At 37.5% G+C, this 23,736-nt stretch overlaps 1 protein-coding gene across 2 annotated transcripts in view; it reads left to right on the forward strand.

Annotated features, from left to right (window-relative positions):
- Positions 1-23,736, forward strand: part of LGR5 (leucine rich repeat containing G protein-coupled receptor 5) — an 84,332-nt gene that overhangs the window by 32,004 nt on the left and 28,592 nt on the right. Inside the window, exons 3-7 of one of the 2 annotated variants that reach the window (XM_020804693.3) lie at positions 3,788-3,859; positions 5,196-5,267; positions 13,325-13,540; positions 18,439-18,510; positions 19,757-19,825. In XM_020804693.3, the coding sequence (XP_020660352.3) occupies positions 3,788-3,859; positions 5,196-5,267; positions 13,325-13,540; positions 18,439-18,510; positions 19,757-19,825 (501 nt within the window). The remainder of the gene's footprint in view (positions 1-3,787; positions 3,860-5,195; positions 5,268-13,324; positions 13,541-18,438; positions 18,511-19,756; positions 19,826-23,736) is intronic. The other variant, XM_073000375.2, reaches the window with a different exon arrangement.

Below are 23,736 nucleotides of genomic sequence, written 5' to 3' on the forward strand. Positions count from 1 at the left end.
ACTTGGAAACTGGTTTCGGATGACAACAGTTTTGCAGACAAACTGTCAAAATAACTATAAGTTTTACTTCTGGCTGATTGTATGTGCAGATCAACAAAACAAGATTTTGTACAATTTTTTGAAGAGAATATAATGTGCAACTTTTTGTGCTTTTCATATTCTATCCATGTTGTGATCATCAGTAAATAAAGCTTCTCCAGAAGAGTCAATCATTTACAAGATTACAAAGTCAGTTACAAAGACACACAATACAAGGGTAAAAGAATCTTTTAGAATTTTTAAAATCCTGAAAATCTAAAAACTAGAATGTATAATTTTTTGCAAATCCTATCTGAAACTGACAAACCATGTGAAAATCGATATCAAGGAGTAGCTAAGATAATAGGGTTGCTTCCTGTTCCATGGATAAGCCTCGCAGCGATCAATGTATCCATTCATGAATAGTAGTTTCACTGGATTGCTTTCACATACCCCAGTCCAATAAATGGCAAGTTCTTGGACTGCTATATGACATGATTTCTGCCAGAACCCTCTGGTTAGAGGGTGAACAAACGGATGAAAACATACAGGAAAATGACCACAGTAACAGGAACTGTGTGCCATTTCTGCCTAGGTTCAATCATTTGCACTTCTTTAGTGAGATAAACCATAGCAAAACTGGGTGCAAAAGGGGACAGGGCTGCTATACTTTAATAATTGTACTAATTAAAGAATCTCCACTGCTGTAGCTGGGCTTCTGCTTACCTACTAAAACCTCTTCAACTAGACAAACATTAATATGTAGCTTCCCAGTGACAAAATCCATTTTCATTCTTAGTGTATCCTTGCAGAACAGATCTGATTATGTCTTGAAAAACATAGCCACTGCATGTTCCTACTCATGCTCTCAGTGTTATTACAGTAGAAATGGAAAGCGTGCTAGGAGAAGCTTAGTGGTGTAGGTATTTAGCTGTGGATACAGAAGTTGGTACTTCAGTTTTCCACTGTCTCCTTGACAGGGGCTGGACTCAAAAATCCATAGGGTCTGTTGCAGCTCTGTAGCTCTAAGATTGCAAAATTGATGTTACATATAGAGTATTTGAAAAACTTTGACTGTTCAGTGTAGAGAGCATGAATGAGGCTAAAGTGCATAAATAAAGCCAGTGAGATTTTAAAAAACTGTAAACCACTCTTCCAAGATTCATAAAACTACAGTGGTGCCTCGCAAGATGATTTTAATTCATTCCGCGAAAATTGTTGTCTTGTGAAAAAATCATCCTGCGAGGTTCCCTATGCATCGGTCTTTAAAAAAACCATCTTCCGAAGCATCGGTCAAAAAAAAAAAAAAAGTCTTGCAAAGCATCGGTCTCCAAAAAAAGTCTTGCAAAGCACTGTCATAGAAAAAAAACGTCTCGAGAGGCACCATCGTGATCGCAAAAAACAATCGTCTTGTGGTTTTTTGTCCCACAAGGCTATCGTCTAGCGAGGCACCACTGTATATGCTAAGTTACCCATTTAAATTAATGGGCAGTGAGGGAAAATCAAGCAAACATGGACATTCTTTTTATATCGTGCACGAGAATTGAAATTAACTGAAAATGTTGCAAAAGTATTGTACTCCTTTCCTTGAACCTCTGGCATGGATTCTGATAATGAAGATTGCTTTTACAAACATTCTTAAGAATCTAGAACTGGCCACAGTGACCCTGGGCTCAATTAAATGTGACTGTTCTTATATTCTGGCAAGCTTCTTAGTACAAATGACAGCTTTTAACTTTTGCATATGGTCTCAACATGTGCTTTTTCTGTGATTATTAAAGTAGGCTTATTTTATAATCCTACATTGTATGAGACATGTGCAATACAAATCATTTCAGTGGATTTTAAAGTATAATATTGTTTATTGATAAGACATGCTATCCCTAGGCAGGCAAATAGCCAGTAACAAATCATAAATTCCTTGGGTTCAGTACAGAACTGATAGTATAAACAGAGACTCTGTTATACTGGGTAAAACTGTGAAAGGCCCTCAAATCCTATTTAGAAGAGCATAGACTGATCTCTTCAACCTATTTTCTTATAATTTTTGAGCTAATGATCAAACCTCAGGAGTTTGTTTCCTTAGTTCTGTTCATTGTCTGACAGAGGATTATTTTAGGGCACAGTAATAAGACCAGCTGCAGTGGCTTTTCTGTTTGGTTTTTTAAATTAAAATAAGTGGCATATCAAAAAAGCAATGCATCAATGCAGAATGACTGACCTACAGAATCATAGTTATAAGATTTCAGTCAGATCAGAAACTGAAATCTTTTAACTATGATTAGTTAAAGGGGGGGAGACAATATGTTGTCTGCATAATTAAAATTGTAACCTTCCCAGAGCATGCTTTAAGAACTATGGGCGGTATATAAGCAGCACAATTTACCAATTTTGGAAGGATGGAAGGCTGACAACCTGGGTTTAGTCCTGGCTACATGGGACTGAACTCAGGTCATGAGCAGAGTTTTGGCTGTATTACTGCAGTTCAACCATGAAGACCCATTCACCTCTTCTCATCTAGCATCATCCACCAATTTAGCGTAAAGTCATAATCTCACTGAGACTTCTCATGCGTCCCCTTCTATTTTTATTTTTGTTGTTGTTGCTCTTCCCTCGGTTCTGCCACTGCTCTTTTTCTTCTGACATTTTGCAGATCAAAAGTCAATGCTACAAGAAATAAAACAGAGGTTTCAACACATGTGGTGGTGCTTACATGCACTGATCCCTAAAATGATGCACAGCACTATCAAAAAGAGGCTTGTTGACATGAGTGCCAGTCTTAAAGCTTCCCCAGTGATCAAGTTGACATCAAGTTGGAAATGGGACCTAAGACTGCTCAGATCCTTTGACATTGTGCTGATATTTACTTTCATCCAGTAGCAGTTAACACTCTTTTGAGAAATGACAATCTAACATAATGAAGAGAGAATACTATGCAGGCAAAAGCAGATTTTTTTTCAGACAAAAACAAATTTAAAAAGTACTATTAATAGAGATTGGTAGAGAGGCTGGCATAATAGCCAAATAGGATTTTCAAACTCAGTTTAGCATTCAGAATAAACAAAACTATATTTGTTACTATACAGTTAATCACACTAGCAAAATTAATGCTGAAAACTAAAAAGAGAGAAAGGCAAAATGTAGTAGCACTTTAATTGACAGGTTTATTTCAGTTTGATCTGTCATGAATCAAAATTGATTTCTTCACTCACAAGAAACAAAGTGGCTTTGATTCATTAAAGTTCACACTGATATAAATCTGTAAATCTTTAAAGTGCCGGAATAACTTCTCTCTCTCTCTCTCTCTCTCTCTCCCCCCCCCCAAATAATTTTGACCATGGGCTGAGACAACTAACACAGCTTCTTCTTTAGAAATAGTTACAATGAACTTTGATCATTGATGTGCATTCTTGTGATTACACATCTCTGCTGAGGCAAATATAGGTTATGAAAATGATATACAGTCTAGCAGGCAATCTATACTGTAGAATGTTGGGTTGTTGGCTTCTTATGCAGGACAAGTTGAACAATTACATGTGTCCCATAAAATGGATTTATCAAAGCAAATGCATTTGCCTAGTTGCTGGTCAACGAAACATATAGTCTATGCTATTTTTGCACAAAATGTTAATAATGACAAATAAGGCTCTTAAACCACTATATTTGACCCTGACTGTTACTTTCAGTGTCTCTATCTTGTACAGCTTAACATCCAAAGTAATTCCACATAAAATGACATATGTTTATCTTCTCCGCTTTAACCCTGCAGTCGTCTTGCAGGAAATGGCTTGACACATATCCCCAAAGGAGCATTTGCTGGACTTTTCAGCCTTAAAGTACTGTAAGTAAAGTAGATGTTGTTGTTTTTCATACATATATATATTTTGTTGAAAGCTCCCAGAACTTAATGTGAATAGAACACTTTCTCTTTAAATGAATTTTTTGTTTTGATCATAGGATGAACAAGAATGAAACCTGTTTTTAAAGAAATAAAACTTTTGCATTATTATTTTGAAGAATAGCTAAATCTGAAAATATGGAAGATCTTTCAAAAACAGTTTACTCTTAAGATTAGAAACAGAATGCAAATTAATATTTGATATTTGAAAGCCTAAGATTAATTTAGAAATAGAATATGTAGTATAAATTAATTACACCGGAAACTTATGTATCTTTGAAATGTAATAGATAAGAATGAATAGTTTAAAATGTTCATGTTGATTTGCAACCCCTGTTCAATCCCATGTCCCCTATCCCCTATCCCTATATCTAACCTATAAAATAAAATAAAATTTTAAAAAGTTTACTCTTCAAGTTAGTTTTTCTCTGTACTGTATCAAATGCAAAGATAGTTTCATATAATTGTTTCCTTAACTTTCAACAAAAGGGCACATTTCAGTTCTCAAAGTTCGTAGACATTTAAATGAAAAATGCAAAGCGTAGAATCATTTTTATGGATAGAGGGGAGAAGGAGAGATTGAGTAGATTGATTACTGTAAGCATGGTTGAATTTGAAGAAATATCCTATGTCCATATTGTAGATATAGTGTCCTGGTAGATTTAGGCTGCAAGTACAATGGCAAGTCAAATTACTCCATTTGTGATTTGTTTCACTGCTTGAACCATGACTGAATTTATTTATTTTATATATTTATTTAAAATATTTTAACCTGCCTCTCTCCATAAAAAGTATTCAAGGAGACTTACAACAATTAAAATACAATATTTCAGTTAGTAACTGTGAGTATACAACACTAAAACGATCAATGAATACCAAAATGTGCCACTGAATGGGGTAGATGGGTTCATGTGTACAAACATAAACAAAGCTGTGTATACGTTTGAAAAAATATGCTGAACTAGAAAATGCAAACAGATAAACTTTAGTCAGTGGAGAAAATGGATGAAAACATAATTTAAAAAACAGGAAAAATGTGTATTTTATGGGAAATGGGCACAAATCCCCTTACTGAAAGAGGGGGAAGGCCCTCAAGTCTCAGCAATCCAGTAAGGAACTTGAGTACAATGTATGTGGATATATTAGGATCCTGATTTTTCTGTTAGCAAATTTTAAACTTATGTGACCTCTATCTTCCTTCTTGGAATCAGGATAAGGTAGTGAAAACAGATGTACTAACATGTTCATCCATTCTCCACTCCACCCCAAACAAATGTAGGATGCTTCAAAATAATCTGCTAAAACAAGTTCCCACTGAAGCTTTACAAAACCTTCGGTCTCTCCAGTCTCTGTAAGTATATGTGTATACATTGTAGCTAATGTAAACACAAAGACATTGTGTTTTTGATAGAATTATTTCAGATGCGGTTAATAAAGCTTTCTATTTTAACATGTATTTAAACACTAAAATGATAAATAATGATTTATGTCAAAGAAGAATACTAGTTTGATTTCAAAAGGTAATTATTTTAGTTTTCAATGTGTGTGTGTCTTCCTAATTGGAACAATAGGTCACATCTGCATTTTGATGAAAGGTCTGAGCACTGAAAAATAAAGTCAATGAACACATGTCTCATGAGTGACAGTGGCTTAAGAGTTCCCATGCTTTTATTTTAATGTCCCCAGTCTATATAGCTCAAGAAATAAGCCAGAAAAAATACGACAAAACAGATATTGAAGCAAAATTGCAAGAAAACTGTGGGAGAGCTTTAAACTGGTGACATTCTGGCCATTTTTAAAGCCCTTGCATCAACCTTGCAGTATTAAGTCCACATTCAGTTTCTCACAACCAGACTGTATCTTTTGGAGAAACTAGAACTGAAGAAATGATAAGCTGCAGAAACAGAGGGTTCTTTATTACACTAAGAGGGACTTGAAGCTTCAACAGGTTTTCTAAAAAAGCTATCTCTCCATCTTTCATTCTTTGTTGCAAATGCCATCCCATAAGGCAAAGAAGAGGAGGCTGAGGAAAGAAAGGAAGAAAACTGAGGAGTTGTGTGATCTGTGTAAAGGCTTGGTGTTTGGTGACAGAATTAAAATAAAAAGAAAATGAGAGTGGTCAGTAGGAACTTTAAACAGTTGTGGAACAGACAGCGGATAGAAGGATAAAGGCATGCACAGAATAGCTACTATCATTTGAAAGAGAATCTTTAGTAAATGTGACCTCTTTGAAGGAAAGAAAAAGAGAATTTATTTATTTCATCCAAATGGCTTTGCCAGTCTGAAAAGTGTAGAAAGATTTAGTTTCTTGATTCATAGTACCTATCATTTTCTGCCCATAAGGTGGTTCTTGTCTTGCTTTTTGAATTACAATACAGATTATTTGGTACTTTTGAAAAGCAGGAAACTTGGGGGGGGGGGTTGAAAGCTTTAAAGAAAATTAGATGTGTTTAACAAAATAAAAGCTTTGTTCAACATATAACAAGATTTGGAAGTTAGTTGATAGAGTTTTTTGATCAGAATACTGATGGATCCTTTGTCCTGTTTTACTCATGTTTATGTATGACTACCTAAACTAAATCTGCTATTCCACAGGTTGCTCAAAATGTTTTGACAATTCTTCCATCTACTACAAGTAATTCCTAAATAGGTTTTACCTGACAAAAATATATTCTATGTTTAAACACAGAATGAATTTACTGGAATGCCATTGACCAAGGTGGTTGTCTTCTTCCCATTCTCCACATTTACACCTGCTATTACTTTCATCAACCACCATAAGGAGTTTGTGCAGTGTTATTTTTTGATGTATCATAGCTGGACCTACTTTCAGGCAGAATGAAGCAACTTCCTTGGGAAGTGGTAGTTTGGACCCACAGTCCCCAGGTCATTCCTCTGAACTTTGTCTTTCTCTTAGTTAAAATACAGGCTACACCTCTTTGCTTTTAAATGCCTTCAGGTGTGTGGTAGAGGAAATTATCCTGGTGCCTACACTGAACTAAATCTGGCTGGATAACTCAGTGAGTTAGGAATTGAATTGATGGCACATCATCATCATTCTGAAATAAGAGTAACTAACCAGTCCACATGGCCCTTGTAAGTTTACTCCAAGCTCGCTTTGAGATACATGTTTTTTCTGTTATCTCGTACATATTTTTGCAGATATTATATGTTCAGTAAGTGTTATACAAGCTCCATGAATGCTTAAAAAACAGAGGTGGAAAAGGGAATAAGACAACTATGAAGGTAACTGCAAGGATATCTTGTACATCCCTTTGGACAATCCAAGTCAGAGTATAGGTGAAAGTTAAGAGCAAGCCCTTGTTGAGGCTACTCAACCACTATGTTTCTTAAATGTCCTTTTATGGCTTCACATCATCCTCATCTTAGAACTACAGAGCTGGAAGGGACCTTGTGGATCATTGAATCCAGCCCCTGTCAAGGAGGCACAGTGAGGAATCGAATGCCCAGATTCTGTCTCTGCAGCCAGATACCTAAGCCACTGAGCTATGCAGCAGTTCATTATGCATTAGTATATATATTTTTAGATTAAAATGTCTCATAGCTGTACAGTGGGACCCCACTATCCGTGGGATCACTGGCTGGATCCACTGATACATTTATCCACTGCCCCAAAAGACTAAAAAACAAAACAAAAAGAAAACGGCAAAATATGTATTTATAGATACATTCAGGGTGTATTTACCGGAAGTGGCCACAAGAAGGAACCAGAGACCATGCAATGTATAGTGTTCAATACTTCTGCGTTTTTCGGCATCTGCGGGGGGGGGGGTCCTTGGAACCAATCCCCTGTGGATACCATTTTCCTACTGTAATCTAGACAGCACTTTGTAACAACATAAATAATGCATGTGTGTGTTGCCCTAAACAGGACATGCAATCTTTCTGCTATATTCTGATTGCAACTCTTCAGGTGTAATTGTTCTAGATAAGCTGTAGCACATGTGGCCAGAGCATGCAAAATCTGTTATTAAAAATGACACTGGATTACATTCCTTGTGCTTCATGAATTTTTCTTTAAAAATTTGGACATGTTAAGAAGTGAGTTCACGATCAATTTCACATTATATGTATTTTAATATGCTATCTATAATAGAAAATAAAATGTTCTATATCCCTAAATTGGCCTTCTTTTAAGCATAATAGCTGCTTTTAAACTTTCCACATGTTAGCCATATATTTTAAATTATAAGTAAGGTATTGTTTATGAGCTAATGGATTTTGCTTTGAAAGTGCCAAAACTTTGATCAGCACGACTAGATCAACTGACTGAAAACTTAAGGTTTCATTTCATGTTTTATAGGTCAGCATGCATTATTTACATTATGACAGGAAGCACAAACTCTAATGAAATGTTTTATTATCTGCGAGTAGGAAAATGGTTCTTAAGAATAAAAGAAAAGATTAGATAACAGAGAAACATTTTTAGAGTACTTTGTGAACCCTTTAACTGATACTGCAATACATGTATTCTGCAATACATGGCATAACTGTCTCTTAGTCTGGTGTGTTAAAGATTAACTTTACTGGATGTGAATCAGATATTTGTACTTCTTTATTGATGTGCAGTGCTTTTTTGTCAAATGCCTAGCTATATATACTGTAACAATTAACATTTAACAGTTTATACACAAGACCTTGAACATTTTTATTTAAGAGTAAGAGTTGCTCTAAATTCAGCCTTGGGGTAAATCTAGTGCAAACTGTACCTAAAGTTAGGCCCACTGAAATCAAATTCTATCAGTTTTAATAGGTGCACTTCAATTATGACTAATATTGGATTTAGCCTTTCATGTTATTTTGTGCATGATAAATTCTCAATAAAAGGCTCAGTCCATTCAGATACTTTATTTGAGAGTAAGTGTAATTGAATACAATGGGACTTTCCTTCCGAGTGTATAATGCTAAGCATTGTGGTGCATGTCCTGCTGAAAGCACTGGAAAATAGTCATAAGAAGAGTACATTTACAGGGCTCAGAACAGCCTGGTTCAGGATGCAACCTCTCTACCAGAGAGCAGAGGGAATTGTTAAAATGTAGGTCGTGCTTGAGGATATTCATAGAACTTGAATTCCCTTTATTTAAGAATATGTTCTCCAGATATTGCCAAATTTGATTATACCAAGCAGTACTAAAGCAAAAAGTGAGAGCCATATTCTAACTGTGAGTTAGTCATTATCTTAGAACTGCAGAGCTGGAAGGGACCCTATGGATCATCAAGTCCAGCCCCTCCCAAGGAGGCATCATGTGGAATTGAACTCCCAATCACTGCCTAAACTACTGAGCTATCCAGGTGGTCCAAGCCTGCACATGCTCTGCTTCACTGAGGGCAACCTCTTTGGAGAGCATTCCAAATCTGCATGCTCTTTTGTGTGAAAACTAAACTAAAAAGAGAGAAAGGCAAAATGTAGTAGCACTTTAATTGACAGGTTTATTTCAGTTTGATCTGTCATGAATCAAAATTGATTTCTTCATTCACAAGAAACAAAGTGGATTTGATTCATTAAAGTTCACACTGATATAAATCTGTAAATCTTTAAAGTGCCGCAATAACTTCTCTCTCTCTCTGTCTCTCTCTCTCTCTCTTTTAGATTCTCACTAATGTTTTGCATCTGGAGTAAAATTTAGATTTCGAAGAGATTTTGCTTGCATTGTGTGTACAGGGGAAAAGAAAAGATTACTAGCATTATTCTTTACTGGAATGTATAGACTAGAAAATGTCTAGCCACTCCATGGCAGGCTTTGTTCCCTCTTATTCAGACATACTCAGCTGTGCATCTAGCTACTCTTCATTCTGGGCTCCTTTGAACAATTCACTTAGCCTATGGGGGCTGTGGTTTTTAAAGTTAAAAACAGTGAATTGTTCAAATATTAAACAAATTAATAACATTATATTAAGAATGTTAAGTAAAGCATTTACATTTCCTTCACCAATTCTGATCAGTACTACGCAGGATGAGAAATTTAAAATAGTGAGAAATGTAAACTCTAAAATGGATTCCAGCTGTTGTACTAGCCACTGCTACTGCCAACCATAAGGGGAGCCACTGAATGACACTTTGCTAGGGAACCCTTCGACCTGGATCGGGACTTGGAACAAAGTATAGCAAATTGCACATGTATATTTTCCATATATTATTAAAAGTATCAAGTCTGAGTTTTCACATTGCAGAAGAATTTCCTAGGTGCAAAGGAGATCATGTCTACAAACCTGACTGGTATTAAGCAGCAACCTTGGAGTTAGATGTTAAAATTGTGAGATCTAGGCTATGTATAAGCCAGTGTGTTAACCCTGTAGCAGAAAAAAAACATGTGACTTGATTAAAGCTTTTTTTCTTCTCTCTTTAATCAGTGCAACTGTCAAGCTAGTGCAACTCTTAAGTCCTTGGCTTAGCCAGAAACATCACACAGGAAAGAAATGTATTTCCTACCAAATACAAAAGAACTCCACATTTTCTTTTAAAGTTTGGACTTGAAAATTCCACACAAAGTATGTTGTTGCTTTTGCAAAAATGAGAGGCTCAGGGTGGCTGTTTCTAAACATTTCCAGCTTCTCTGGTTTGTTGACAGACTTTGTGAGCTATTTGGGAAGCTGTGTCCCTATGGCCTGCCATGTCAGTTATGATATTGAAAATTTAATTGTAAAAGGGCTTTGACACTGAACTTTATAAATTTGTTCCAACTGACCTTGTCTCAGTTATTTGCCAGTCTGGCACGAAGCCACAGAAATTGTTATTTGTTCTCGTGCAGTAGGTAGAAATAGTCTGGACAAGAAGATAAAATGGACCTGACATTTTATGTTACTGGAAATGAAGAAGAGGCTTTGAATAAAAAGATTAACATCCTTACTACAAAGCCCCCATTTCTCTCAAACAAACTAGTTTGGCTTGTGCAGATTACTTATAGTCCACTTGCACGTTTTTGTAAAAAGTTCATTCAAAAGCATAAATTCATTGAAAAAACATGAAAGCGCTTTTTTAAAAAGGTCTCTTTTGGCATAATTTAATCTACCTACAATATGATGGAACTAGGCTGCAGTAGAGCAGTAGAAACAACTTTTTAATTACTGCAGCATTCCCAATATGGAGTATTTTTGCAGTATTTCATATTTTGTACCAGTGCCACTTCTGCTTTTGTTGACTATTTAATCTACGAAAGAGTTGTATGAAATGTGAAAGTTTGCTTCTTTGTGTTCATTAGTCAGTCTAATAAATATATTCCATTCTTGTTTGGCTTATCATGTTGATTGAGGTTCCTTGTGGATACCTAACTAGAGATGGGGTTATTTGCATCTGCATTTGTATTCGTATATGAATACAAATATCCCAACACAGCTGAAGTTAACGAGGGTCCTCCTCCTGGGGCTGGACCATCCACTCACATGCCTTGAGGTGGTGGCAGCCTCACTCATCCTTCCAATCACTCCTGGAGCCCCAGTCTCTTCCTGCTTGGGTAGTGACTCAGCAGCCGTGCAGAGAGACTCATCCTCCCTCCCCTTGCCTGGAGTGGCTAGCCGAGCAGGAAGAGAGCGGGGCTCCAGGAGTGATTGGAAGGATGAGCGAGGCTGCCTCCACCTGCAGACACATGAGTGGATGGTCCGCCCCAGGGGGGTGGGCCCCCATTAACTCCATCTACACACGGATATTCATATTCGTATACAAATACCCCCATCTCTACACCTAACTTAAAGAACAATACATGCTTTAAGTTGAAAGTAAAGGGAAAGGTTCCCCTTGACATTTTTTAGTTCAGTCGTGTCTGACTCTAGGGGGCGGCGCTCATCCCGCTTTTCAAGCCATAGAGCCAGCGCCTGTCCGAAGACAGTTTCCATTGTCACGTGGCCAGAATGACTAGGGAACGCTATTTTACCTTCCCACCGAGATGGTACCTATTTATCTACTTGCATTTACATGCTTTCAAACTGCTAGGTTGGCGAGGAGCTGGGACAAAGCGACGGGAGCTCACTCCGTTGCATGGATTCAATCTTATGACTGCTGGTCTTCTGACCCTGCAGCACAGGCTTCTGCGGTTTAGCCCACAGCACCACCACGTCCCTATTCTTTAAGTTTAAAAAGGATCAATTGTCACCAATATCATGTGAAATAATGTTCTTAGTTAATTTTATTGGGGAAAAGACTAGAGTTGGCATTGTCTAGTTGACAGAATAAATATTGAAAGGAACAGTGAAGGAACACAGCCAAAAATTGGGACAAATACCCATTTAATCACTCCATCAAAGCCACCAGATAATCTGTGTTAGCTGTTAAACAATACTAAACAATTACAGCTGCTACAATGCACATTATAAAAGAGACTGCATACACTCAAGTGTTTTGTGGTTTGGACATTTTCCACATTTCAGCATTGTCTTCTATGTTGGAAATTGTGCACAATTCTTATATGACAAACATTCCCAACACTTAACATTACAGAACAGGAGTTTACAAGTTGGAGCCTTCCTGGTGTTTTGAACTACAACTTCTACCAGCCCTAGTCAGCATGGTCAGTAATGAAGGACTGTGGGAAATATAAACCAAAACATTTAACTGGGTTAGGTTGCTTACTATGGCTATAGACACTGTTTCTTCCTTCAGGGAGTCAATTCACATCATATTTAGTCTTCCTCTTTTGCTACTGCCTTCCACTTTTCCTGACACTGAAATACTTCTTATATTGTAGACCTCCTCAGGAAGACAAATGGTTTGAAAGTTGGTTAAGAAGTGCATTAAATGTGAAGGAGTGAATCAGTCAGTAAATGAGCAAAATCCTGTTGGCATAACTTTTGCATGGTGTAACCTGGGTCAAGTAATTATATGCTTCCTATCCACCTCTTTTTAGATTCCAAGACTTCCTAGGGCTCCCTGTTGCTGTGATGAAGCCTTTGGAATCCTCAGGATGTGTGGGATAAGCTTTTAATAGTAAAAAAAAAAAATAGTGCTCTATTTCTACCTGTATTCCTAATGCCAGCAGCAATTTTTTTTTATTATTAAAGGCTTGCCCCACATATCCTGAGGCTCCCAAAGGCTTCCTCAGGGCAAAAGAAAGACCTACAGAGCCTAGCAACCCAAAAAGAGGGGGATAGGAAACTTTTAATGAATTTAAATTAAATGCTTCCAGCAGCTCATCCAGATTATGCTGGCACAAAGTTACGCAACAGGATTCTAACGAACGAACAAATGAATGAATCAGATTTCTGAGGAAAATTAAGGCCAATAGATATATGGACAGTAAATAATGATATTGATGTTGATACATGTACCTATGATTTATATGACATAAAGTAGCTAATAAAAAAATAAAGAGAAAAGAAGAATTGGGATATGGTGACTCAACAACAAAATGCAGAAACATGCAATTTTTAAAAATTCTGCATTTATGTTTCTCTTAGACGTCTGGATGCTAATCACATCAGCTTTGTACCTCCCAACTGTTTCAGCGGCTTGGTTTCACTCAGACACCTGTGGCTTGATGACAACTCTTTGACAGAAATCCCAGTACAGGCTTTCCGGAGTTTGCCTTCACTTCAGGCAATGACACTGGCACTGAACAAAATACACCACATTCCTGACTATGCTTTTGGGAATCTTTCCAGCTTAGTAGTTCTGTAAGTTATTTTTTTAAGTTTTACTTCAAAACATAACATTGTAGTTAACTGACACTTTAAAGATTTTTGGGCTGTTAGAATGTAAAAGCATTTTAATATATACATACATATATATAAACCTAGCAAAGAGAATGTACTTTTCGCAGATGGGAGTAGCAACATTTGAAGTAACTCCAATAAATCCAAATATTAGTTAACAATGCCAGCTAGAATTTAGTGGGGGAAATTGGGGCTTTACATGTTCATGTTTTCTTTTATCCTTGTGGCTTATTTTAAAAATATAGCATGGCTTTTCTTGATTTTCACATTCAATGAATTATAGCAAGGCTTTTCTTGACTTTCGTATTTCACAATTCATGTGAAATGAATTGTTGGTAAATAAGGTTTGGTTGCAGTCTGTTCCCACAATCCTCTGTTTCAATAAACAGACACTTCATGATACAGCAGTTTTGGGCCCCATGACCAGATTTCTTCAACAACAAACTGCTGCCAACTCATCTTCCATCAAATGTAGAATCATAGGATGTTATAGTCCACATTATTAACTCCACAAACATTCAGGTCAGTGTGACCTGTAGATGGCTTGTGAGCAGCACAGAAGAATATATCTTCCAAATGCTGGGAGTGAATTAGGGCAGTGGTTCCTAAACTATGTGCCACGGTGCCCCGGGGCACTGCTAAACCCAGCCAGGGATGTGCAGAACCTTATCATCGTTTACCACTGTTTCTCTCTTCCTCTCCTTGTATGGTGGTTTATCTGTGTGCCAGCCAAAATAATGACTAATGCATTGCCCATGCCCAGGGGCAGACCTGAGGCAAGCCACACCCCTGTCCCCAGATACCTGCCTGCGCAGGAAGAGGAAGAGGCAGCGGCGGCAGCAACCTTTTTGCACTGGGGAAGTTCTGGGATGGGTCAAGGGAGCCACAAGTGGAAAAAGTTTGGGAACTACTGGATTAGAGTGAAACTTTCCCAACTTGATCATACCTGACAGACATGGTCAACTCTGAATGTATACACTACAGTACTATTACATTTCCCTAGAGAACTGTATTACATATGCCAAGCTCTGCAACCACTACATTCTAGTGTTGATGTTATGATATACTTGCTAATGTAGTATGAATCTGCAGGAGTGACATTCTGTATATATCAATACCTTAGAGAAAGGTGACATTTCAACATGCAGTTGTTAGAAATGGTATGAGTATATCAAAGAGCGATGGCAAAACATGGTTCCGATCCCATCACATCATTGTCTCAAAAATCTGTAAAGTGCTATTTCATGATAGGTAATAGGAAGGTCTAGAGATGGGAGCAGACTTGTATGAGAGAATGGGGTCAGTCTCTCATAATACTATGTAAAGACAACTTGCCTTTTCGAAAGGCATTTTCTGCATTCTCAGTTGAGCACTGTAGTTATGCTAAAAGTCTGGGATGTCAGAAAGCTACTTTTTGTAAGCAGACAGCATGCACCTGGAATACTGTGCTAGTTACTCCCAGGCACTTTCAAGTTAATATACTCCTCCTAAACTTGGAAGTGAAAGTGCACATTATAACAATCCTTATAACTACTCTGCCCAAGAAAGAGTCCAAAAAGGAAAGCAGTTGCATTGATCCATGTGAACAAATGAGGAACAAAGGGAAGATCAAGTAAAAATCAAGTAAAACAGGGCTACTTGGATACAGGACAAATTTTCTGTGATTGTGAAGAAATTCAATGAATGCAGCACTTATGTGCATGCAATTTATGCCCTACCAACATTCCCTCTAATTTTCAGCTTACTGGGTGGGGTTCTGCCCCTCACACGTGTGACTTCACTTCCATGCATGGGGTTCTGTCACAACCAGAACCAAAGGGGCTGAAAACAATTGCTGTCAGTGAGCAGAGAAGGAAGGAAGGAAGGAAGGAAGGAAGGAAGGAAGGAAGGAAGGAAGGAAGGAAGGAAGGAGTGGTCCATTTAAGAGCAAAGCACTCTCAAAGGCTTTGCATTACAGTTGGAATAACCTGAAGTCATGTACTCTCCCAGTGGTTGTATATAAATTCAGAGGGAATAGGGAATCAGGTGGGCAGATAATACTATAGTCCCTGCTATCCTATCCCTATTGAAAATGAATAAAAAATTAAATGAAAAAAATACTATAGTTCCTACTAGTAAGAAAGTCCCAGAGTTTTGACTCTGCAAGCCTAGGCTCCACTATACCGCCAGTCCTTTCACAATCAGAGTACTCCGTTATTGTTGTTGTTTTTCAGAAACAGAATCTAGAGGAGCAAGGAGGTTATTCCATTGCAGCAGAATCAATAAAGAGTAGTCAGGGTGTATTTATTACTATGTGGACTGCACCCCAGTTAGTTAGATGTGCAAAGTACTATTTTGACACTAATTGTTATGTAAGGTACTCATGTAGGAGGGGGCAAACCATAAGCAGTGGCGTCTGATTGTGTTACCTCAGCAGTCAAAAGCAACAGAATCAGTCATGCTATTTACTAATACTATTTTTCAAAATAATGAAAAGTAAAGGATTGTATTTTATTGGGCTACATGTATTTAAATACTGTGTCTGCTTTTGACATTTTCTTTGTGTCAATGTGGAATTACTTTCCCTTATCCATTATATATTGACCTATCTGAAAATGGGCAAGTGCTCTGTTCTCTCCTGCTTTGATACTTTGCAGTTTAGCCTGTATGATTACTAACTGAGGAAATTATATAAAACTTCAGGTCAAAGAGATATCTGACACCATGTTCAGTAGGGGAAAAACTGGGCTAACAGTCAATAAAAATGTAAATGTAATTGTAGCTTTTGGACATGATGCTTTTGGGAGAAATTGCTTGAATATGGGAAGAAGGCCTATTTTCCATCTAGATTGTAGTGGGTGTAGTTTGAGTTTCAGTAGTTTGCACATTTTGAGATTTTTTTTCCCCTGCAGTGTTCACACAGCTGTTTATAGGATTCTTTGTTTTGTTTTTTGTTTTCTTAAACCCAGGCCAGAACAATCACATATAATTTTTACGGGAAATCAAAGTTCAAACTCCTGACCTTATATCTGTGGGCAGAAAGAGCCTACAAAGCCTGAGCTCCAGATAACTTAAGGTTATGTAACCTGTAGGGTAGAACTGTGATTATCTAGCTTTAATTAAGAAGTTTGTGTGCAAGAAATATTTGTCTGAACTACAAGGAGCCACATGTTGTCAGTGATACACATGCATGATTTCATCTCCATTCCAACAGGTATGCCTGCATGCCTACCAATGATTTATCAACCTTGCTTCTACCAGTGACTCATCAGCCTAATCATCTTGGTACTTCCTTGCTCCTCTAGATTCTGTTTATGAAAAAAAAAAAAAACAATAAGGGAGTACTCTGATTGTGAAAGGACTGGTGGTATAGTGGAGCCTAGGCTTGCAGAGACAAAACTCTGGGACTTTCTTACTAGTAATTTTTTATTCATTTTCAGTGCAAGCTTTATAACCTAATTTAGCAGTGATAGGTAAAGGTGAAGGTTCCCCTTGACATTTTTAGTCCAGTCGTGTCCCGCTCTAGAGCCAGTGCTTGTCCAAAGACAGTTTCCGTTGCCACGTGGCCAGCGTGACTAGAGAACGCCATTTTACCTTCCCACCAAGATGGTACCTATTTATCTACTCGTATTTACATGCTTTTGAACTACTGGGACAAAGCGACGGGAGTTCACTCCGTCGCATGTATTCGATCTTATGACTGCTGGTCTTCTGACCCTACAGCACAGGCTTCTGCGGTTTAACCCGCAGCGCCACCACATCCCTGACTAGCAGTGATAGACCGTGCTATAAATAAGTAAATAGTTGATTTGCTTGTATTGATTTGTTTATGTTACTCATTCCTTGTATTTCAGATATACTTTATTTATTTTGTACTGTTTATCTCTACCAATGTCATTCTTTTAGACAAATGTTAAATTACAAGAGTATCTTGCCTTATAACTTAAGAATACACATAGCCTTTATCCAAACAGATGCAGAAATTTGCACTGATTTCTGTCTGGGGTATTTTCTGACCCTCTGAGAGTTCTAATGTTGAAGGATAGCAGAAGGGTTAGGGTTGGTGGGTCATGTGTTCCCTGAATCCGCTGAGAATTCCAATATGCCCCCCTCCCACAAATGAGGCCAACTTACTGACAAAGAGAATATGCCACTTCTGCTTATTATCATCCTGGCTTGCCCCAAAAAACAAAACAAAACACAGCTCCTCCCCATCCACTCAGTACATTATAGTAGCTAAGACAATCAAACAAATAAAAAGTACCTTGGGGCAAATGCAACAGATTTCTTGGGATAGTTTTTGACCCAGCTGTTTTTTGCCACCAAAAATAAAATTAACGTAAATGACATATGCCTAAAACTATGGGGGCATTTTTAAAATATATTTGTTTACATGGCAGTATCATAGAGTTAGTTGTTTATATAGCCAACAAAAAGGATTTGAGGGAAATTATCCCGTCTGCCAGAATAAAGGTGAAAAGGTTGATCATGCCACTTTGCAACTATACTCCTTGGCTTTATAATTTTATTTTAAACTAGTAAAACATTTCATTTTTCTAAAATAAATTTTGGGGAGGGAATGGAAAAAAAGGAGCAAGAATAGAAATAAATATTTCAAAGGTAGAGAGAGAAATTAAAAACTAAATCACATAGGCACTCTTAACACACACTAAATTGCTAAATAAATGGAAAGGAATGAGTGACAGGTAGAAAATATTCCATCCTATCTACATCCTTGTGAAAATGCAAATTGCACATATTTGTGCTTGTCTCTGGGGAAAAAACCACTTTCTTTAGATTTAACCATCAACATTTGTACCTTATTCGCCTACTTTATGGAGTATGTTTTTCTAACTTGAGTTCCTTACATTTTACTGCAGCCATCTCCATAACAATAAGATCTACTCCATGGGAAAGAAATGCTTTGATGGTCTCCACAGCCTAGAGACTTTGTGAGTTGACCTTTTATTTATTGTGCTTTGTTTCCATTGTGTTCACCAATTCTGCAAAAACAAAACAAAACAAACTTCTACACAAGCACTGGATTCTATACAAGTAAAATCAATGCTTAAATTATCTTTCCCTCTTGATTGACATTCAAAGAGAGTTGCCATCTATCAATGGAGGATAGTTCCAAATACTTAAATTATAGTCCATTTTAAAAGTTATTTTCCCAGTCTATACTCTTCATATTTGCTATAATATATTTCAAAACACATAAGATTTTAATCTACAACATATGGTAATGTCTACAATCATGTTCTTGCTTTTGTTTTGCTCTTATTACAGTGGGATCTCTCTTGCTTTTCTTTAAGAATAGTCTACGTTTTAGGAAGTTGGTATGAATTATGAGCCATATGGCCCCTTCCAGCTCTGAAGTTCTAAGATAAGATTGGCTTGATCAGTAACAGAATGTAATATTTCTGTTAATTAAACAAAGTGTAATCATAAATGTGACCATACCAGCCTGGCTAATCACCTTTAAACTGCCCTTTTCTTTTCCTGGGCTAGCCCAAAGCCCAAATCAGGAGATCCAAGCTGTTTTAATTTTGAACAAATAATAAAGTAGTTTATTTATAAAGTGTAATGATTACATGGCACAATTGTTAGACCTGCAGTTTCGTGTCTTTTAATTCCAACTACAACAAATTCTCTCTTTTATACAATATAACTACAATAAACTTCGGAAACCCACATGTCTTGACATACAAAGTAACCACCTCCCTGTTAACCCCCTCCTTCTCTTAATTGTTTCACTCTCCCCCCCGCCCCACCCCCCAAACCAACTATTCTTATCCCACTTGGGGAGTCATGATTGGTTCAGCAAGAGATTTTCTGACCAATCAGTTCTGTAGATTTGAGCAAGGCTGCTTCTCACAATAAACAAGAAATAATAGCAAGACAATTTGTTTTCCTCAAGGTCTATAAATGTGTAGATCTTTAAATATTACGCAGGCAAAAACCCACAAGCATGCCACACCCCTGCATAATCGGCTCCTGATTAGAACCAAGGAATGGCTTTATCAAGAAATGTGGGAGACAGGTAATCCACACCAGCAGCGACCACAACCTTCCTGGAATATAAATGTATGGATCTATAAATGTAATGCAGATAAATGTTTCCTTGCAAATTCAAACATAAGTAATTGCATTCACTAATATCTAAACTAGCTATTGTGCTTTTCTTTCTTAACCCAGAGATTTAAATTACAACAATCTGGATGAATTCCCTATTTCTGTGAGGTCACTCAGACACCTGAAAGAACTGTAAGTACCAAATTGTTTATTAAAATCCCTTATTCCCAGTATCTGCATCAATCTATTGCAGTGTGATCATATACTATATATTCCATGAAGACCAGAGGTAGCGAATGATCTTGCTTTCCAGCTTTAAATGCATTCTTTGAAGAACTTGGGGGGGCATTGTTTAGGGCAGGGGTCCCCAACCCCCACTCCGCAATCTAACCCTGGTCTGTGACCTAGGCAGGACTGGGCCATGGACACAGATCTCCTGTCCCCCATGAGTGCCCCCATGAGTGTGCCACACCCCTGTGCACATGCATGTGAGCACACCACACCCACCCACAAGCATGCCACACCCCTGCATGAGCATGCCACATCCCCGCATAAGTATGCCATGCACCTACGCACACAGAGCCTTTCCCAGCCGATCCGCAGTTGGGAAAAGGTTGGGGACCACTGGTTTAGAGACTATAATTTCCAGAACCCTCAGGCAGCATAGCTAGAGGTTTGTCCAAATTCTGTCATTGACGTTGTTGTACTCAGAAGTGGTTTACTATTCCCATTTTCTGGAGATGTTCTGGAATTGAGTAGCTTGCCCACAGCCACAGAGGCTGGCTCTTCTGCTGCAAAGGCATAGTGAGGAACTGATCTCCCTGATTGTTGTGCTCCTATTCACTGACCCAGCAAGTTGTTTGTACCTGCAATGATTGCAGTTGAATCTTTATGGAGATTTAAAACCATCTTTATTTATCATTCATTCATTTAAAAATATATGAGTTGTCTTTTGGCCTCAAGATGTATTTTAATAGTGTCTTTGTATAGGCCGAAAAAGCTTATTTGTTGCTTCTGGGTATAGAAATAAATTAACATTCTTTTAAAAATAAAATAGATAAATTAACATTCTTTTTAAAATAAAGCATTACAATGTGTATTTCAATGCTATCCAGCCAAACCACACTATTAAATTGCATAATTCCAGTGATCTGTCTGCATTTTACTCTTGAAATATCAGATATCATTTGGAACTATATCACACAGCCTATAGTGATAATGGAAAATATTTTGCTATTTTTGCTGGATGAAAAAAATGGAATTGGTTTTTTTTGTGGTTTAACAAGGATTCTTGATACTCCATTTTATAAAGTAACTGGGGGAAAAAACCTGCACTGAAAACAGAACAATAACATTCTAAATTCTGGGAATAATAACAAGGTGGAAGAACGACTGAAGTGAGATGAACTCACCCCAGTTCTTTGGGCAAACTATTCTGCACAATCACGGAGTTATAAACAAATTATAGTTCTATCTCAGATCATCTAAACACATTTCAAGTCACATTCAGACTTGAACAGGGCATAAAAACTGTTTTGTTTAACTTGTTTGATGATTTTTATTGGTAGCGAGCCAGAGCCATTGCATTGATTCTTGTAGACTTCTCACAGTGCCATTTATTCCACTAGAACAATGCTGAGAGTTGAGGGTTGGAGGCACTGAGGAGGCAATTCTGTTCTGGATGGGATTGGCAACTCCCTAAAATAAGTAATATCTAGTTGGGTGGCCTTCCTTGACTCAAAACTGTTATTTGGAAGTGTAGGTAGTCTCAGAAGTGAGACATATTTATGCCTAACTGCATCTGTTCTGGTAGCTGCTGCTGTCCCTAGATTGAGATAGCCTGACTTTAGTTATCCTTACTCTAATAACTTCATAACAAAATTATTGGAATATTACTGAAATGTGCATTGGGTAGCCACTAGCATCGCAGCTTTCTGGTTTATCCTTGCTATGCTTTCCCTGGGTGTCTGCCATGAATTATTCACACCATGAATCCATGAAGGCATAAACCATATGCAGTTTGCTGGTGCAAATGTTATTTTGCATTACATTTTCTTTCCCCATCATCTGAAGTAGTGTGACTATAAATTAACATATGGAAACATTTTATGTATTAAAAATTATATTTAGACAAAAATTCATCTGAGGTTTCCCCATCATGGACACAGGAAATATGCCTGGATACATGACCTTATAAGGTTTATTATGTTATTTATGGAATCCTGATTCGGGCTAAATTTTTTTTTTTCATAACGTGTTTGTGACCAAGGCCAAAAAAGTTTGGGAATGGCTGATCTACATAGGTGAATGATGATTATGGTTTTAAAAGACTTTCCCAGTCCTGAATCTTCAAATGTAAATTGTGATATTAAATGCTGTTAACAAAGCTAGATCTCAGGACCACTTCATACATGACAATTTTTCATATCTGTGAAATGTCCCCCAGTTCTCAGACAAGAACAACTCACTATATTCTAGAAATCCCCAATAATTATTCATTCATATGATGCTTCATGAGTATCAACAGACTTACAAAAAGTCACACAGATGTGCATACAGTGGGGAGGTTTTGAAATCCTATTCACACAATGACACCATGTAAAACTGCTGATATCAGCCACAGTAATTTTTTTGAAATAAATCTCCAAAATAAGGTTCACATGGAATCCATTTTATTATGAAGAAGCCATGAAGGGGCATGGATTGGGGGGGGGGGGGATAGAGTCTCTAATTTTAAAAAAATCACCACCGCCAGTAAAATCATGAGAATTCTAGAAGCTGTTACTCAAAAAGGTAACTTTTTAAAGCGGTGAGTGTGTAGAAATGTTCTGGTAGACAATAAAATGCAAATGAAGCCATAAAATGTACTAATCTGTCCAAGACAACATTGATGGGAAAGGGTTGCTTAGGCGGTTGAGGAGATTTCTATCTCTACTATAGTAGCCCCCAGCCCCCCCCCCCCCATTCCATGCTTGGAGCTAAAAGCAGGACTTCCGACCTCTGGGAGTTCAGTCGTTTCTTCATATATTCTCTTCATCTGAGTGTACAGGATGGATAGAGAAATCTGCTAACTCAGTCACTCACCAATGCAACAATTTCTTATAGCCTCTGGCTGCAGGGTTGGATGTGTGTGTGCTTCAATACAAGTAGACCCTGAAATGTTACCTTCCAGTTTACAGCTCCCAGAATTCCACATCCAGCCTTATAAGCTCCATAATAGGCAGGGGGATTCTGGGAACTCTTATCCCCTGAAAGGGGAATTGTTCCAAGGTCTGAACATAAGCCAGTACTCTCAAGCTAGTCTCCGTTAGAGTCAAATTAAAAGTAAATATATAATTGTACAATGTGAAATTAGCAAATTATTCTGTTTCCGCCCTCAGGAATCTACCTGTTTGCATTTCCTGTGGATACTTGTGACTTCTGTCTCTTTATGTGTGGGTCTCTTGTGATGTTCTGCATGAGATTTCAGCTTCTAGCTCGGACTTTCAGTTTTCTTTTCCTTTCTTCCTTTCTTCCTTTCTTCCTTCCTTTGTCTCTTGACCACATGCAGCTTTTTGTGTGCATTTAGGACTTACTTGCCATGGTACTTCTAACTACTCACAGATATGCACATACAAAGCACTTTCTTTTTTTGGCATGTCTTCATGTATCCCTCCAACAGAAGAGATTTATATATCTATAGAAATGCTCAAAAGAAAGCAATTAAAACAATAGAGAGCAGCTAATAAACAGTACTGTTCTCAGCATGCGGGGAGAACAACGAGCTAACACTTATATACAGTTAGCAATCTTTTGCCTTTTCCCTTCTCCTCATACATCTCTTATTTTCTTCTTTTTTTATGCAGGCACATCTTATTTGCCCCACTGCATCTTTTTCCTAGTACTGTACTAGGTCTGTTCCCTCTATGTGAAATAATCCACAGCCCTGTCATTAGGCTACTTTCTCCCCTTCTTTAAACAGCTGAAATGCATAACCTAGGGATTGGCACTGTATATCTCTACCATGTCAAATCAAATATGTAAGATTCAATTCTTGAACATTACTATGCACATTCCAAGCCTACATGGTAAATACTTTATTTATTTAAAGTACAGTATAGTGT

Source organism: Pogona vitticeps, chromosome 5, assembly GCF_051106095.1.
Source record: "Pogona vitticeps strain Pit_001003342236 chromosome 5, PviZW2.1, whole genome shotgun sequence".
NCBI classification, from domain to species: domain Eukaryota; kingdom Metazoa; phylum Chordata; class Lepidosauria; order Squamata; family Agamidae; genus Pogona; species Pogona vitticeps.